General features: G+C 40.7%; 1 protein-coding gene across 2 annotated transcripts; it reads right to left on the minus strand.

Moving 5' to 3' along the window:
* Window positions 1–1,384: 1,384 nt before the first annotated feature.
* TRIM34 (tripartite motif containing 34) lies at window positions 1,385–14,372 on the minus strand. Of its 2 annotated transcripts, none has more exons than XM_023743019.1 (8): window positions 14,185–14,372; window positions 10,936–11,421; window positions 10,225–10,320; window positions 9,440–9,607; window positions 6,209–6,231; window positions 4,881–4,981; window positions 4,545–4,571; window positions 1,385–4,281 (listed from the first exon to the last, which is right to left on the minus strand). In XM_023743019.1, exons 2-8 carry the CDS (start codon window positions 11,386–11,388, stop codon window positions 3,716–3,718), a joined length of 1,434 nt encoding a protein of 477 aa, XP_023598787.1. In that variant the 5' UTR covers window positions 11,389–11,421; window positions 14,185–14,372; the 3' UTR covers window positions 1,385–3,715. The 2 variants fall into 2 exon arrangements, with proteins under 2 accessions (XP_023598787.1, XP_012414743.2); XM_012559289.2 differs by having other exon boundaries at window positions 9,377–9,607.
* Between the last annotated feature and the right edge of the window lie 1,393 nt (window positions 14,373–15,765).

The raw sequence follows: 15,765 nt of genomic DNA on the forward strand, positions 1-15,765 counted from the left end.
CGTCCTCAGCTCTGGAGATAAATTGTGTATGGTGGGAGAAGGAGCATGGTGCATTCAGGTTCCTACTGGCACGGTTTTTCTGGTCCCCTGACAGGCCCTTATTTCCCCACTGGCTCTCTCCACCTCAAATCTAATGCACCAGAGGAAGTCTGTAGGACATTAGCCCAGTCACCCCTGAGTTTCTGACTTCCTCCCACACTGTCTACATGAATTTTTTATGATCTCTTCCCATACAGTGTCAGAGGTAGTAGGCCCTCTATGCAGCCCCAATACATTACCTGTAGTGTGATCCAAGCTTTTACAATCCAAAAATGCCCTCTCTGAATCTACTCTGAAATGCATAATGTTCGCTAAGGTTTGAACTTTGGCACAACTTGGAGAGGGAACACAGAAAAAGCTGATGTTTATCAAAGAAAAAGCTGTGAAAAGTAGGGAACATCTGAAGATTGTCCTGTAGGAATTTGACTGAGGTAGGGGAACTAGCCTCAAGGAAACTGATGGTAGAAAAAATGAGCAAGTAAGGGTGTTTGGGGGCACTGAAGAGAAGGGACAATAAAGAAGAGCCAGCTTTTACATCCTCCAACCCCCTAACATGTGTCTTTCTTCACATTCAAGAAGCACTTGCACCTCATGTGAACACCTTACACAAGGTGGTGGAGGGGACCCATTGGTTCACTGGGCCTCAGGATGTCTGGTCAGTTCAGAGATTCCAAGAGAGAAAAAGAGTAAAAGAATGGACATGAGACCTGTGGAGGGATTATGAAGGAAGACACATTGGATAGATAGGAGGTCTTTGGATAAGGGAACTTATACCCTTTGGCCATCATGATTAATACCCCTACCACAACTTTGTGCATGCCACACAACATATTCATACTCTTAATTATCTCATTTTCTTCAGAGTAATTGTAAATACTAATGTGTTTTCAATTTCAGTCTCCGCATATTCTTCATATATAGAAACACCACTGTAGCACCATTTGCCCTCCTATCTCACTGTAGGAGAAGAATAGGCTTTTTCTTCATTCCTGAGGACTACTGAAGCCCTTCTTCTCAATGGAAAGAGTGAGGCAGCCCAGGAGAAGGGAAACACTGATCTATACTATTGCTAAAGGAGCCCATGACAGTACTCCTGACCCTTCTTCTATTGCTATGAGAACTAATGTGAACAAGCAACTTGAAAATAGGAGACAGCTGGGCAAATAGAGAAAAGAATGTCCAAGGAAAGATAATTACTAAGGGGGAAAAAAATCCAATCAACCTTTAGTACATTCAGTTAGATTAAAGAGGATATTACAGTTATTAAAATAAAAAGAGGCTAGTTGACTATTAAGATGGGAACAAATATTTTTCATAATGAAGAAATACTCATTATACAATCATATGAAATTTAAAAATTATTTGTGATTTTTTTAATCAAATTATTGTATTTCTTAGAACAAAAGCAATGATATTAATATTTAAAGTAAATTAATTTACATTCTTAACATTAATTTTATCAAATCGCAGAAGGAAGCCAGAATAAAACAGATACAACTCTGGATCAGTGCTTATGTGTTAGTAAATGAGAAAATTATTAAAACATTCTATTATTTAATTCTCACAATATCCCTATCAGGTAACTGTCAGTATTTTTATTTCTAATGAGAAATGGAATCCTCTAAATTAGTTAATTTAGTAAGGGCCAGTAAGTAGCAACATCAGGGTGATAATAAAATTCTGTCTAAAGTCCTGGGTCCTAGCTGTCCACAGTATTCACCGTCTACATCATATCACCAGCAAGAGAATTTTGATCATGAAGTGGTTAAACTTAGTTTTAGCCATTACCATGATGCGCTCCTGCTCATTTGTGGATACATGGATGGAGCACATCAATCTATACTTCTTGGTATTAAGGTTCCTCTATGATGTTCCAGGTTTCTCCTGAAAATCAGCATCTCCTGGGGTCTCCCTCTTATCTCACATCCTAGAGAATCTGGCTCCTACTTTCTCTCTGGAGGTGTGGTGTAGAGGAGAGGATACTTGTGCTGGAGAAACACAGAACCAGTTCTAATCCTGCCTCCTTCACTCATTTAGTAGTGGGACCTTGGAAAAGATCTCATAAGTTTATATATTCCTTTAACTGCCTGATATGAATTGCTTTTTCATATATTTTTGAAGATTAACTGGGACAAAGATAATCTACATATGTATATTTATACACATAATTATATGTGTGTGTGGTGTGTGTGTCTGTATATGTCTGTATATACTATTCCCAGGCCAAGCATTTTCTTTCTCATTCCACTGGGGCAAGTTATCAACCCTCTATCTCTACAGCCCTAAAAACCTTGATGTGGGCTCTGTGCAGTGGCACAGACTGCCCTAATTTATAATGAATACCTTTCCAAGAAAAGTTTGTGCCTTTGTTATCACAGGCAGATGTATTCCTCATCCTGATGTTGAAAATCGTAAAAAAAAAAAATAAAAGAAGAAGAAGAAGAAAAGTTCAGGTGGCAAGTACGATGTTTAACACAAGGAAAAGGCCTGAACGTCAAACAGCTGTCCCTCGTAAGGAAGGTTGTCTCTAGACATGACTTCTTTTACTGGACAGATTATGGAAATACATATGTTTGCAGTTTCCTGACCCATTCACAATAAAGGGCCCGAAAAACAGACTCAGTCTCGGAATAAAAAATTCTGTAAAATAAGAGCTGGAGTGGTCTTGACAGTGGAGTCTGGGAACTTAAAAAATGAGGTTTCAGCAGAGACAACTATCATTTCCCTTGAAAGGCACAAACTTGTCGCATAGGACATTAACACAGCTTGTATTTTTCAGTAATCATGAAACTAAATATTTATTTATAGGGCACTTAGATATCTGTATCAGTTGTCATCAAGTTGACTCTGATCCATGACAACTCCATGTGTGTTAGAGTAGAACTGTGCTCCAGAGGGTCTTCAACAGTTGCTTTTTCAGAAGTAGATTGCCAGGCCTTTCTTCCGAGGTGCCTCTGGGTGGACTTGAACCACCAACCTTTCAGTTAGCAGCTTAGTGTGTTAACTGTTTGCACCATTACATTTAGTAACATTTAGTTTCTCACAATGATCCTAAGAGTTAGGTTCCATATTTAAGCTCAAGTTGTCTTTTAGGAAACATAAGCCCAGAAATGCTAAATAATTTATTCACCATTACATAGCATATAAAAGAAGAGACAAAATTTGAACTCAAATATTCTGGACACAAAATCTCCACTCTTGGTACATATACTGCTATGCTCCCCTCTCTTTAGTTCCCTGAAGAACATGGAACATCCTGGACAATAAGCAAATATATACTCAAAGACTCTGTAGTTGTGTGTGTGCAAGTGTAGGGGGGAGGATTCCTACGGACTGTCCTATATGACACGGATGGTGGCTCACAGGCTTTACCATGTGTCTTCAGAGCAGTGATAAAGGAAATATGGAGAAATGGGAGGACGAGGATGTTATGCCAGCCGTCCTCTGTTTATAGTGGGGATTAGATGTTTTTCTTTGCGAATCTGAAAGAGGGTAAAAAAGCAACTCTCCTACCTCAAACAGATACACTGTATACCCCAAGAATGAGTAAAAGTCCTGAAGGAAGAAAGACAGACAGCAAGGAAGAGACAGCCAAATGGTACTGATGAGCTCAGGTGCAGGAGCTAAGCCCCAGGACAAGAAGAACTACAGAGAGTGGATAAGGGTATAAGAAAGCTCAAGAGCTCGGCGGGCAAAGGCTCACAGGGCCTGGACAGTTCCAAGGATTGAAATATGGAAAAATTTTCTGAGAAAAGCAACATTTAAAAAATTTGTAGATGAGGAACCCGTGGTTTGTGACATTGAAAAATGAGACAGTGCCAGCCTCAAAGTCTAGAAAAATCCCAACACGACGGGGAGGAACAGGCATGGAGAGAGTCAAGACCTGAGGACCTGAGGGGGAAGAGTCCTCAAAAGCATTATACTCAAATTGATTCCGTAACCCTATAACCCAGTAGCCATACTGAGGTCTGTATCTGGAGTAAACATTTTGATGGTTTGTATCTCGTCTAATACCAAACTTTATATTGCGGGAAAATGTTCTACAGTATACACCCAGGATCCAGGCAGTTTTCTCAGACACATCTACCTCCCAGTAATGTTTCCCTGAGGAGAAATATTGAGAGCCCAAGATTCCATAATTATAATACTCAACAGGCCAAATGGGCACAGACATCACTTGTCTCTGATCTTCTGAAAGGACAAGACTCAAATTTAGGTTGACTGGATTCAGTGTGATGTCCACTGTAGAAAAAAAATTATAAGATTAGGTGACAGATATGGGGTAGATTTATCTTGTGATATTGTGAAAAGGGAACTTGGAAGTGACTGGGAAGAACTTGTACTGATGGATTGGGAGAGCGGAGAACATTGAGAAATCTATTATGTATATGTTGTGTGGGGGGGACATATGGGGTTAAGATTATGAGATTCAATTAGATCCAATTAAAACGTCTGAAAAGGGATTGAGAACATGGTGATTTGAAGACTGTGTAACAACTTCTTACCCCAGTAGTGTTGGGCATCTGTTAGCTCTGAAATGATAAAAGATTCAATGATGTTGATTAGAAGTACAGGAGTCAGCACTGATACCTATCTCCTCTCTAAAGTAGGGGCAGGGGAAGAGAGTAATGTGAGGCTGTGAACTGGTAAATGAGAGAATGAACCAGTCACCTGGCCATTCCTCCTTGGATATGACCACATTTTCTTCAACACAGGAAATTCCTTCTTCTTTGAACTTCCTCCTCTCCTCTAGCCTTACCTTGAAACTATATCCTCAACTCCAGTTAATTCCCACCACCATAAGAATCCCACACCCACATCGTTCCCATGCTTCTCCCTACCCTTAAATACTTGCAGCATCCCGCTCAGATCTGGGGCTCGGAATATATGCTTCGGTTTCTTGGGAACAGTTTTTGGCTTCTTTAGTGTCCAAATTTCACACCTACGGATGAAAAAAACTTTGACTCCCATCTCTCTGACCTTTTGTCCCTCCAACAGCACTGCCTCTCTCACCTTTCACCCCACTGATACACTTGAACTCTCTTCCCTGAGGAGCCTAAGGAGGAGAGAGGGGTGACCCCTGACCCTAGTACCAGAAGAAACGTGCTCATGTCTACCCTCACACCTACCATCTGTGTGACCTTGTGAAGATTTTGACCTCTCAGAAACAGTTTATTCCTTTACAAAATGGAATAATTAACCCCTCCCATGATACCTCCTGGAAATAATATAAAATTAGATGAAATGATGCTTAGGAAAAACTTTTGCTACCTTTGAAGGCAACTGATAGGTGGAAAGTCACTGCCATATCAGTGAGTTCTCCAGGCAGATTAACAGCGAGGCTGTGGATTCTGGCTGCAGTATGTGGCTCCTTCCTGTTTGGAGTGCCTGGTGAGCCTGGGCCTTAGGGGCTCCAAAGCCTGAACCCCAGTGCTAAGACCCCAAAGAACATGTGAGATTTCAGATTCTCTGGGAAAAAGTTACAAACACTTGACTGACAAAGTAGAAATTATGACCAGTAAAGTAAATATGGTCAGAATTTCCTGGGTTGTAAGGAACTTGATGCTACCAGATGGGTTGGCAACTTTAGACAAAAAGACAATGCTTTTTCATTTGAATTTCTAAAGTATGTGACCAAGTAGAGATTAATTATTGGTACCAGGGTCAAAGTGACTATATCCTGAGACTCAGGTCTGTTTTTTGCAAATCTAAAGAGACCCTTATAGAATGACCTAGTCTCTTCTATTCTCATGTAAGTAAAGTAAATATAAAGAGCTATCTCCATCTCTTATTTTGTGGCTTAACTGGACCTCCATGTTGTAAGGCAAGCACCTATGAAACACAGGAACCAGAGCTGATGCAGGAACAGAGAGTGAATGAAATGAGTGAAGTCACAGGTGTCTAATATGGTAACCCGTTATCTGTGATGCTCCAATTAGACATAACTCTGTGACCTCCAACCACTGAATTCACTACCATAGAATCTGGTACATTTTCAATAGACATGGAATACTCAAACCCTCATCTGTGACCAGCAATTTAAGATAATACTATAACCAAACTTCCCTGCCCTGTGAAACTTTTCATTCTGATTGACCACCTGATAACTCTCCTGGTTACAAATCTCTGTTCACAGCACAAATCACCACCCCTAGTCTCCCATACATACCATTTCATGATGCCACTCATGTCCTGGGGAGAAGAGAGAAAACATGAATCACAGAATAATAAAAATTACAGCAAAATTTAATGAAAGAAGAAAACCAGTAGAGAAAATCAGTGAAATAAAAAGTGAGTTATTTGAAAATATCAACAAAATTAACAAACCTTTACTTAAACACATCAAGAAAAAAGAGAGGAAGCAAATCACTAAAATCAGGAATGGAAAAACGGACATTACTACCAACCTTACAGAAATAAGGATTGTAAGGGAATACTATGAACAGTTGTATGCCAACAAATCAGAGAACCTAAATGAAAAAGACAAATTCCTAGAAACACAGAAACAACCAGCATTGACTCAAGAAAAAATAGGTAATCTGGAACAGACCTAAAATATGTAGAGAGTGGCTTAGAAATAAAAAAAACTTCCTGCAAAGAGAATGCCAGGCCCAGACGACTCCACAGGTGAATTCTACCAAAGGTTTAAAAAAGCATTAATACCAATACTTCACAAACTCTTCCAAAATACAGAACAGGAGGGAACACTTTCCAATTCGTTCTATGAGGCCAGTATTACTTTAATACTAAAAGCAGACAAACACATCACAAGAAAACTACAGAACAATATCTCTTAAGAATATAGATATAAATTTCTTCAACAAAATACTAGCAAGTAGAATCCAGGAAAATATAAAAAGACTATACACCATGCCTAAGTGGGATTTATCAGAGAAATGCAAAGTTGGTTCAATATATGAGCATCAATCAATATAACTGATTAAAATTAATATAATATTAATGGAATAAAGGACAAAAATCACATGATCATCTCAATAGACACAGAAAAAGCATTGGCAAAATGAGCACAACTTCGTGATAAACACAAAATAGTAACAGTAGTAACAACAAACTAGGAATAGGAGGAAGGTTCCTCAACCTGAAAATGGGTATCTGAAAAACCCACAGCTAACATTATACTTAATGGTGAAAAACTGTGAATGCTTTTTTCCTAAGATCAAGAACAAGATAAGGATGTCTACTATCAACACTAGTATTCAACATTGCACTGGAGGTTCTAGCCAGGGCAATTAGGCATGAAAAAAGAAATAAAAGCCATCCATATTGGAAAGGAAGAAGTAAAACTATTTCTATCAGCAGACGACATGATCACATACATACGTAGAAGAGCCCTGCTCTATATACTGCCTATAGGTGGCATCTTTCGCTCCCTTAATTTTAGCACACATAGGTGAAGTTGACTCTGAATATTACATAGCTAATCATATTGTCTCTTAAATCCAGGATAATACATACTACAAATAACAATCCAATCAAAAAACGGACAAAGTACCTGAACAGGTACTTCACCAAAGAAAAAATACAAATGGCCGATGAACACATAAAAAGATGCTCACATTCATTTGTCATTAGGGGAATACAAATCAAAACCACAATGAAATATTACTTCATAGCCACTAAGATGACTAAACCCACTGAGCTGATTCCAACTCATAGCAATGCTATAGGACAGACTAGAACTGCCCCATAGGGTTTCCAAGACTGTAATCTTTATGACATGGAGCCCTGGTGGGGCAGTGGTCAGGAGCTCAGCTGCTAACCAAAAGGCCAGCAGTTTGAATCCACGAGCCACTACTTGGAAACCCTATGGGGCAGTTCTACTCTGTCCTACAAGGTGACTGTGAAACGGAATCGACTCAACGGCAACAGGAGTCTTTACAGAAGCAGACTGCCACAGCTTTCTCCCAAGGAGCGGCTTGTGGGTTCCAGCCAGAGGAGTGGCTGGTGGGTTCCAACCACTGACCCTTCGGTTAGCAGCCAAGTGCTTAAACAATGTGCCAGAAGGGCTCCTCACTAAGATGACTATTATTAAAAAAATGGGAAACAACAGGTGTTGGCGAGGATGTGGAGATACTGGAACTGTTGTCCATTGCTGGTGGAACTGAAAAGTGGTTCAGCCACCGTGGTGAACAGTTTGGAGATTCCTTTAAATTTAAACATAAAATTATCATATGATACAGCAATTTGACTCCTAGGTATATACTCAAAATACTTGAAAGCAGGAACATGAACAGATACTTGTAAACCAGTGTTCATTCTAGCACTCTTCACAATAGCCAAAAGGTGGAAACAACCTAAATATCCATCAACAGATGAATGGATAATCAAAATGTGGTACATACTCACAGGAATATTACTCAGCCATAAAGAGAAATGATACACGCTACAACATGGATAGACCTTGAAAACATAATGCTGAGTAAAATAAGTCAGTAACAAAAGGACAAATATAGTATGATCTCATTTATATAAAATATCTAGAACAGGCAAATATATAGAGACCAAAATTTATGAGTCATTACCAGGGGCAGGAGGGAGGGGGGAAAAGGAAGCCATTGCTTAGGGGACACTGAGCTTCTCGTAAGGGTGATGAAAATTTTTGGAAATGGTTAGTGGTGATGGTTGTACAACCTGATGAGCATAATTGAAGTCACTGGATTGTGCATGTAACCCAAAACCCATTGCCGTCGAGTTGATTCTATTTCATAGTAACTCTATAGGACAGAGCAGAACTGCCCCACAGGGTTTCCAAGGAGTGACTGGTGAATTCGAACTGCTGACCTCTTGGTTAGCAGCCATAGCTTTTAACCACTGTGCCACTAGGGCTCCAAAACACTTGTTGCCATCAAGTAGATTCCGACTCATAGCGACCCTATAAAAGAACGTTAAAATGGCAAATGTTTTGTTATATATATATACTTATCACAATTGATACTAAACAAACACATATAGTTCTTAAACCTGAAAATGCATGTGTTTACTTTTGGATAAATGAGTAAAGACATGATTGTCAAATGTCCTATACTAAATCACAGACAAAGATAAAGGGACCCAGAGAATACCACCAGATACCATAGATCTTTTATCTCTGGCCAAATATTTGCCCTTTCTTTGTAAATTAATAAACCTGGGACACTCCTGGAATGCTTACATTCTATTATCCCCATATCTGAAACAGATGGCAGAAAAGGGGCACTCTAGCACCAAAGGACCTCTCAGTATCACCACCAGGCTGAGAGCCCAAAGATACAGAAGGGAAGGAAACTTAGTCTGTGTTTTTCCAGAATCTCAGATCAGGTGCTTCTGTGAGTCTTACCTGCAGCAGCTCCACTGTTGACCACTGACACCGAAGTTCCAGATCTGAGATAAGCTCTCTTACCAACTGGCTCTGCTGGACCAGCTCATCTTCAGTCTCTGCCAAGTTATCCAGCACCTTCCTCTCCTCTTCCTCCAACTTTTGCAGCTCTCTCAGCTCCTCACTGTCCAGGATGCCTCTGAGGTGATTAAACTCTGCTTGTATCCTTTGTCTCTCAGTCTGTATCTGATTCTGCAACAAAGGGCAAGACAGGTAGGGAGTCTGTCAGACTGAGGGCCTATTTTGCAAGGGACTAGAAGCCAGAAAAAAGAAATATTTTCAGGGAGTTTTAATTAAGAAGGAGTAGAAGCAAGGGAGGAACTCTTGGGAAATGTGTTTTTTCCTACTATTTTACCTGTAGCACCTACCAAAACAATGGCCTCAGTCTATCTTATCTAGGCCAACCTTGAGACAAAATGTGACACTTAAGTGAGGCTTAGCTTGCAGACAGTTGTCCTGGACACTCATGTCTCCCCTCATTATCACACTCCTAAATTTGAGCCTTAAAGAAAACCCCAGTCCCTTGCCCAATGTCTTCCACCAGAGTCGCACTGATGACAGAAACTGGACACGGTATTCAACAACCATCTTCACTATAGCTTCTGTCTATGTGTTCAACTCCAAATATTTGTGTACATTTGTGATATGTACACTTTCCAACCCCAAGTCCCAACAGAAGAGAACTAATCAACTGCTTCAGGGCTCACTGACTCTCAGGTAACAAAGAGGAAGGGGCCTCCTTGTGACTAGGACCAAAGATTTTGCCCAATTTGTTTCTCAGAACTCCCTTAGGAAGAGACTCCTCCTGCCTTCCAAGAAGCTCTCTCTTCTCTGATGACAGCTTGCCACTTCTCAGCTTCCTGCTGCTCCTTCCTCAGCCTCTCAAGAGCTGCATGTAGTTTCTCCTGTGAGAAAGGAATCACACCAGAGTTAAGCTTTGCGCTTTCTTACTCCTGAATGGAGGAAAAATCAGGCCAGTAATCAGGCTGAAATCAGAAGAGACAAGTGTATGAAACTGTGAGGCTGGTGATTAGAAAAAAAGTCTGAGGAAGTGAATCTATTTTTTATCCCTGGGTAATGGAAGTTACCACCCTCTCAACAAGAGTAGCTAGATTCTCTCTTTTCCTAGAGGAAGAATCAATCCCGCAGCAAGGAAAGTTCCTTCCTCTTGTTAACACTCCCATATCCAATCCACAATGTTCCCAGCAACCCTCCTGTTCAGAGATGCAATCGGAGCTTAACTTCAGAAACAACTCTGCACTCATACAGCAAAAGGAAAAAAATAACACAAAACAATCTCTCTACTCTTCACTAAGAGTCTGTATTCTATTTTTTGTCTTTTATGTAAATATAAGGAATGTATACAAATATCCTTCATTCTTTGGAAGCTGAGCATAGGGTATGGAAATAGATTACAGGAATGAGTACTGTGGTAGCAAGGTGAGTAAAATAGGTTGCAAAGGTGAGATCTCCCATTGAGTACTACCTTCTGCACTCTCTCCCTTCATTCTGGGACCTACCTGACATTCCTTGACTACATTCTCCATGAGGAATGTGTGGTGACCACGGTGTTCCTGAGACCATCTACAAAGCCAGCAAATGATCCTTCCATCTTCCTTACAGAAAAACAGGCACTTCTCTCTATGGTGCACACAGAGTTCTCTCTTCTGCTCTTCCTCTGGGGTCAGTTTTACCTTCTTGAGTCTCTCTACTATGTTGGACAGATGCTGATTAGTCCATAGTTTCCCAAGCAGGTACCTGATCCCACAAACAGGACAACTGCTTTCCCCTTCTGGGCCAATTACTGCCTCATTGTTGTGGGCAGTGATGCAGGCTTGGCAGAAGCTGTGGCCACAGTCTAGACTCAGGGGTTCTGTCAAGAGCTCCTGGCAGATGGGGCAGGTCACCTCCTCCTCAAGGCTCACTAGGATTTTTGAAGCCATCGCACTGCTTCCTTGGCTTCTTCCTGACATTGAAGCTCTTCTTGCACAAAGACTCCTAGATGGCTGGGTAGGTTGAAAGGGGACAAGGTAAGAATGGTACAAATAAAAAGGATTCTGACTGTGCAAAAATCAAGAAGCTTAATTTTAGACTTCTGGCATACTGAACAGTGAGAGATAAATTTTTTTTAAGCCACCCAGTTTGTAGTGATTTACTGCAGCTCTAGGACACCAATATCAATGTTCCAAGGTTTGATGGTTAAAGAAAGATCTGTGGTATGTGACAACCTATAAATCTTCCCCTATCCTCTGTGAAAGGATAGGGTGTGATGAAGTCTGTATGGAGATAAATATAGACCTAGAAAAACTTCTCACTCCCCTAATCATCCATGAAGTGAACCTGATGAGGAACAAGGCTGAAGGTGGGCTGGCGGATTGTAATCCAGGCAATGGTACAGATACTGAAAATCAGCCAAAGGCCGTATGCATATAGCCTCAAGCTGTAGGGACAATGGGCCAGGTCAGGCTCTGATGACTGGCAAGACCAAGGAGTGCTATGATAATATCCACTCCTGTTTATGACTAAAGCTGTGAGCCAAACATGGGTGTGGGACTCTCTGTTATCTCTCATCCCAATAAGGATCCAACCAATGCTCAGAAGCACCAAGAACCTACAGAGGAAGGAGGAACAGAGCATACATTCTTCTACTGGGCTGTGGACTTACAAGGAGTTGATGTCAAAGTAGCTGCTACCATAATGGCCACAGAAGGAAGAATGTGCCAAAAAGCTAGAGCTTCTACACATGGGGAGTTACCCCACCATTGTCCAAGTAGTGACTCAAGGGCCCAGCAGTATATTGATGTTAATAAAAATTTGTTTTATTTTATTTTTTGTTGTTGTTGAGAATATACATAGAAGAACACGCACTAATTCAAAAATTTCTACATATACAATTCAGTGACATTCATTACATTCTTCAAGTTGTGCACCCATTCTCACCCTCATTTCCCTAATTGTTCTTCCCTCATTAACATAAACTTACTGTCCCCCCTAAGTTTCCTATCTCATCTTTTGAGTTGCTATTGTCAATTTGATCCCATATAGATAGTTCTTAAAAGAGCATAATGCTCAAGGCAGACATTCTTTACTAGTTAAGCTAAACTATTGTTTGGTTTTGAGAAGACTTCAGGGGTTATTTTTGGTATAAGATTTCAAATGTAAAGATTACCTCAGGGCAATAGTTTCAGGGGTTTATCCAGTCTGCATGGCTCCAGAAAGTCTGTATTTCATGAGAATTTGAAATTCTGTTCTTTATTTTTCCCATGTTAATAAAATTTCATTACAACAAAGTAATTGTTTTTTTACCCCATAGTATTAGTTATCTTCTTGTATACTATATCCATTGTTCATTTTTTTCTCTCTCCTCCACTAGAATATAAGCTCTTATATGTATTTAATATTTATTATATGTTGAAATACTGTGCATTACACTTCGCACATCAGCAGTCTGCTTTATTTCCCACAAATTAAATCCAAAAAGATAAATGAATCAATTTCATCCTATGTGTTGGGCCTCATGCCAGACTGAGGAGACAATATCTGGATAAGATGGATTCTAACCAAGAGTAAGGCCAAGACTCACAGGGAGGCAGTTACAGTGACCTCTGAAAAGTGGGATTATACAACAGAACTGGCATATATCAGAATGTATGTAACATCAAACAAGGTGCAAATTGCTCACAAAGTAAGCTTAAGATGGGACATACTCAGTGTCAACTGATGGAGTAAATTTCTTTGCAAGACCATTGAATACTCGGGAGTTTTTCTGAGTAATTACCAACTCCTAATAATGAGCACTGAGCAAGGAAAAATAGTAAGGAATTGAAGTAACAAACAAAGCAAAGTTGTGTCTGAGAGGAAAAATAATGAAGAAAAAGTTCTAAGGCAAGTGAGGACACTAGTGTCATATGTGCTACTGAAGTAAGAGTAAGCAGGTCTATTCAAGGAAGTGCAAGTAGATCCATGAGACTGGACCTCCACAAGGACACAGGATAAAGGGTGGGGGGATGCAGAGGCAGGTGGTAGTCAGATCATCCAACCTGATGTCTTCAGGTACGCTAAGGGCTGGGAGAACATATTAGGAAGGCCACAGACAGCCCGTAAGTGGTTACAAGGAGGGGAGTGAAAGAACCAGCTTCAAGACTGTGCTTGGCCATGTCCCCAAAACTTCATTCTAGGCAGGAGGGAACAGGAAAGCTGGTAATAGGGAACCCAAGGTCAAGAAGGGAAAGTGTTGACATGTCATGGGGTTGTTAACCAACATCATAAAACAGTATGTGTACTATTTAATGAGAAATTATTTGTTCTGTAAACCTTCATCTGTAAGTACCATAAAAAAAAAAAATTAAAAAAAAAAAAAAAAAACTTCGTTCTATCTGGTGCCCTATACTAGGAGCCTGGACTTTCACATGCTTTGAACACAGGGACCACTGTCACTAGCTCTTTTCTGAGGGAGTAGAAGCGGGAGGAAAACAAGACTGTGTTCCTCGCTTAAAAAAAAAAAAAAAGTTTTCTCTTCCTATTGCAAGGACGCAGCCTGGAGAAATAATGGTCCCTCTAGGAAACATACAAGTTCTTTACTTCTTCAAATCTCCCCTTTGGAGGAGACCTTCCCCAGGCTGGGGCTACCATCCATCTGCATTCACGACAGGAAGTCTGCAGGCCCTTTAAAGCAGCCTCTGGCGCACAAATTAAATTCACCTAAATTCACACAATACTTTCTTCCTGGAGTCTCTCGCCCTCTGGCCCACACACACCATCCCACTCACCTTTCGACCTGAGCAAGAGTTGTGAGTCCAGGTGGAAGTGGTGAAGAAAGGCCAGGGGAGTGCGTGGTCCAGATTCACTCACCAAATCAGGGGCTTGGCCTCCATGAAATAGTTCCTCTTAAGAAGTTCAGTGAGAAACGAAAGTTAAATTCCTGGTGTGGGCAGGAAGAGGAAGGAGGAGGAGCTTCTGGGTCAAATCAGCAGCAGCCCCTTAAGGCTACTGGAGAAAAAGCAATGCTTTAACCCAGTGGTGCTCAAGGAGAGAAAGGGGGATTTGGCAGAGAGGACTGACATTTGCTAATGTCTGAGGGCATTTCCGAGTGTCACAACTAGACTAATGCTGATATTTACTGGGGTAGAGGGCAGAGATGCTGGGTAGAGGGTAGGATGTAGATGCTAAACATCCTACAATGCACAGGACATCTGTACAACAAAGAATTATCTAGTCAAAAATGTCAATGGTACTGAGGTTGAGAAACCTCAACTTTCTAGAACAGCTAGGCACCCAGCAGCGACTTGCTAGAACAGCTAGGCACCCAGCAGCGACTTTCTAGAACAGCTAGGCACTCAGCAGCGACTTTCTAGAACAGCTAGGTACCCAGCAGCTTCTTTCCCAGCAGCTTCTTTCCTAACACTTTCACAGTTGTATGCAAGCCCCCCATTCAGTCTAGCAATTTGAATCATTTCTTCAGGTCCATTTGACCCCTGTTGGGTAAAGAATTTGGTTTTATCAAAAGTATGGTGACCTTTGCACTTGGTTCCTTGGTTCCTGAGAAATAACCCTTGGAGAAATTGGGGTACATTGGTCTGGGACTTCCAGGCCACACTTATTTTTACCATCATCTCTTTTCTCCCCCAACTTCCACCAGCCCCATGAGCCCCAGTCTACCTATTCTCTCCTGTCTTAATTCTTCCAATCCAAGTGCAGATCAGGATGAACAGTGTGCATTTAGCCTCTGGATTCCCACACATTTGATCTCCCAAACGAAGCCCTAGCCCAGGAGCAAACCAGGTCTGTGGTTTTACTGCAACCTGTACTTCATCCCACCACAGACACCAGAGCTGAGACCTTAGGATGAACCACAATTTCCTCAAACTGTGAAGAAGATTCTAAGGCCCAACTGACACAGGAACCAGACAGGAGGGAGTCATATTCTTCTCTGGTCATGATCCCTTCCTATGATCTTCCAAAATTCTAAACTTCTAGATATGTTAAGAATCACCTCTCTCTGACATTTACTTTCTATAAAAATGCCTCTCTGGGAGGGATGGAGTTGGGTCCAAGTAGAGATAGGCACATCTTCCTCTGAAGCCCCCACTAGACTCTTACACTAGGGCTCCCTTAGAGACAGAAATCTGCATTATAGGCTCTGGTCCAGTGCTGTCCAATAGAAATATAACGTGAGTTACATACGTAATTTTAAATTTTCTAGTATCCAAATTAAAAAAGTAAAGTGAAAGTGGTAAAACTAATTTAATAACCTATTTTATTTAGTCCAATATTTGTAAAATATTATCATTTCAATATACAATTAATATAAAAATTATTAGATATTTTATTTGGGGGGGCATTAAGTCTTC

Source organism: Trichechus manatus, unplaced genomic scaffold (genome assembly GCF_000243295.1).
Source record: "Trichechus manatus latirostris isolate Lorelei unplaced genomic scaffold, TriManLat1.0 scaffold00232, whole genome shotgun sequence".
In the NCBI taxonomy this organism is placed as follows: Eukaryota; Metazoa; Chordata; class Mammalia; order Sirenia; family Trichechidae; genus Trichechus; species Trichechus manatus.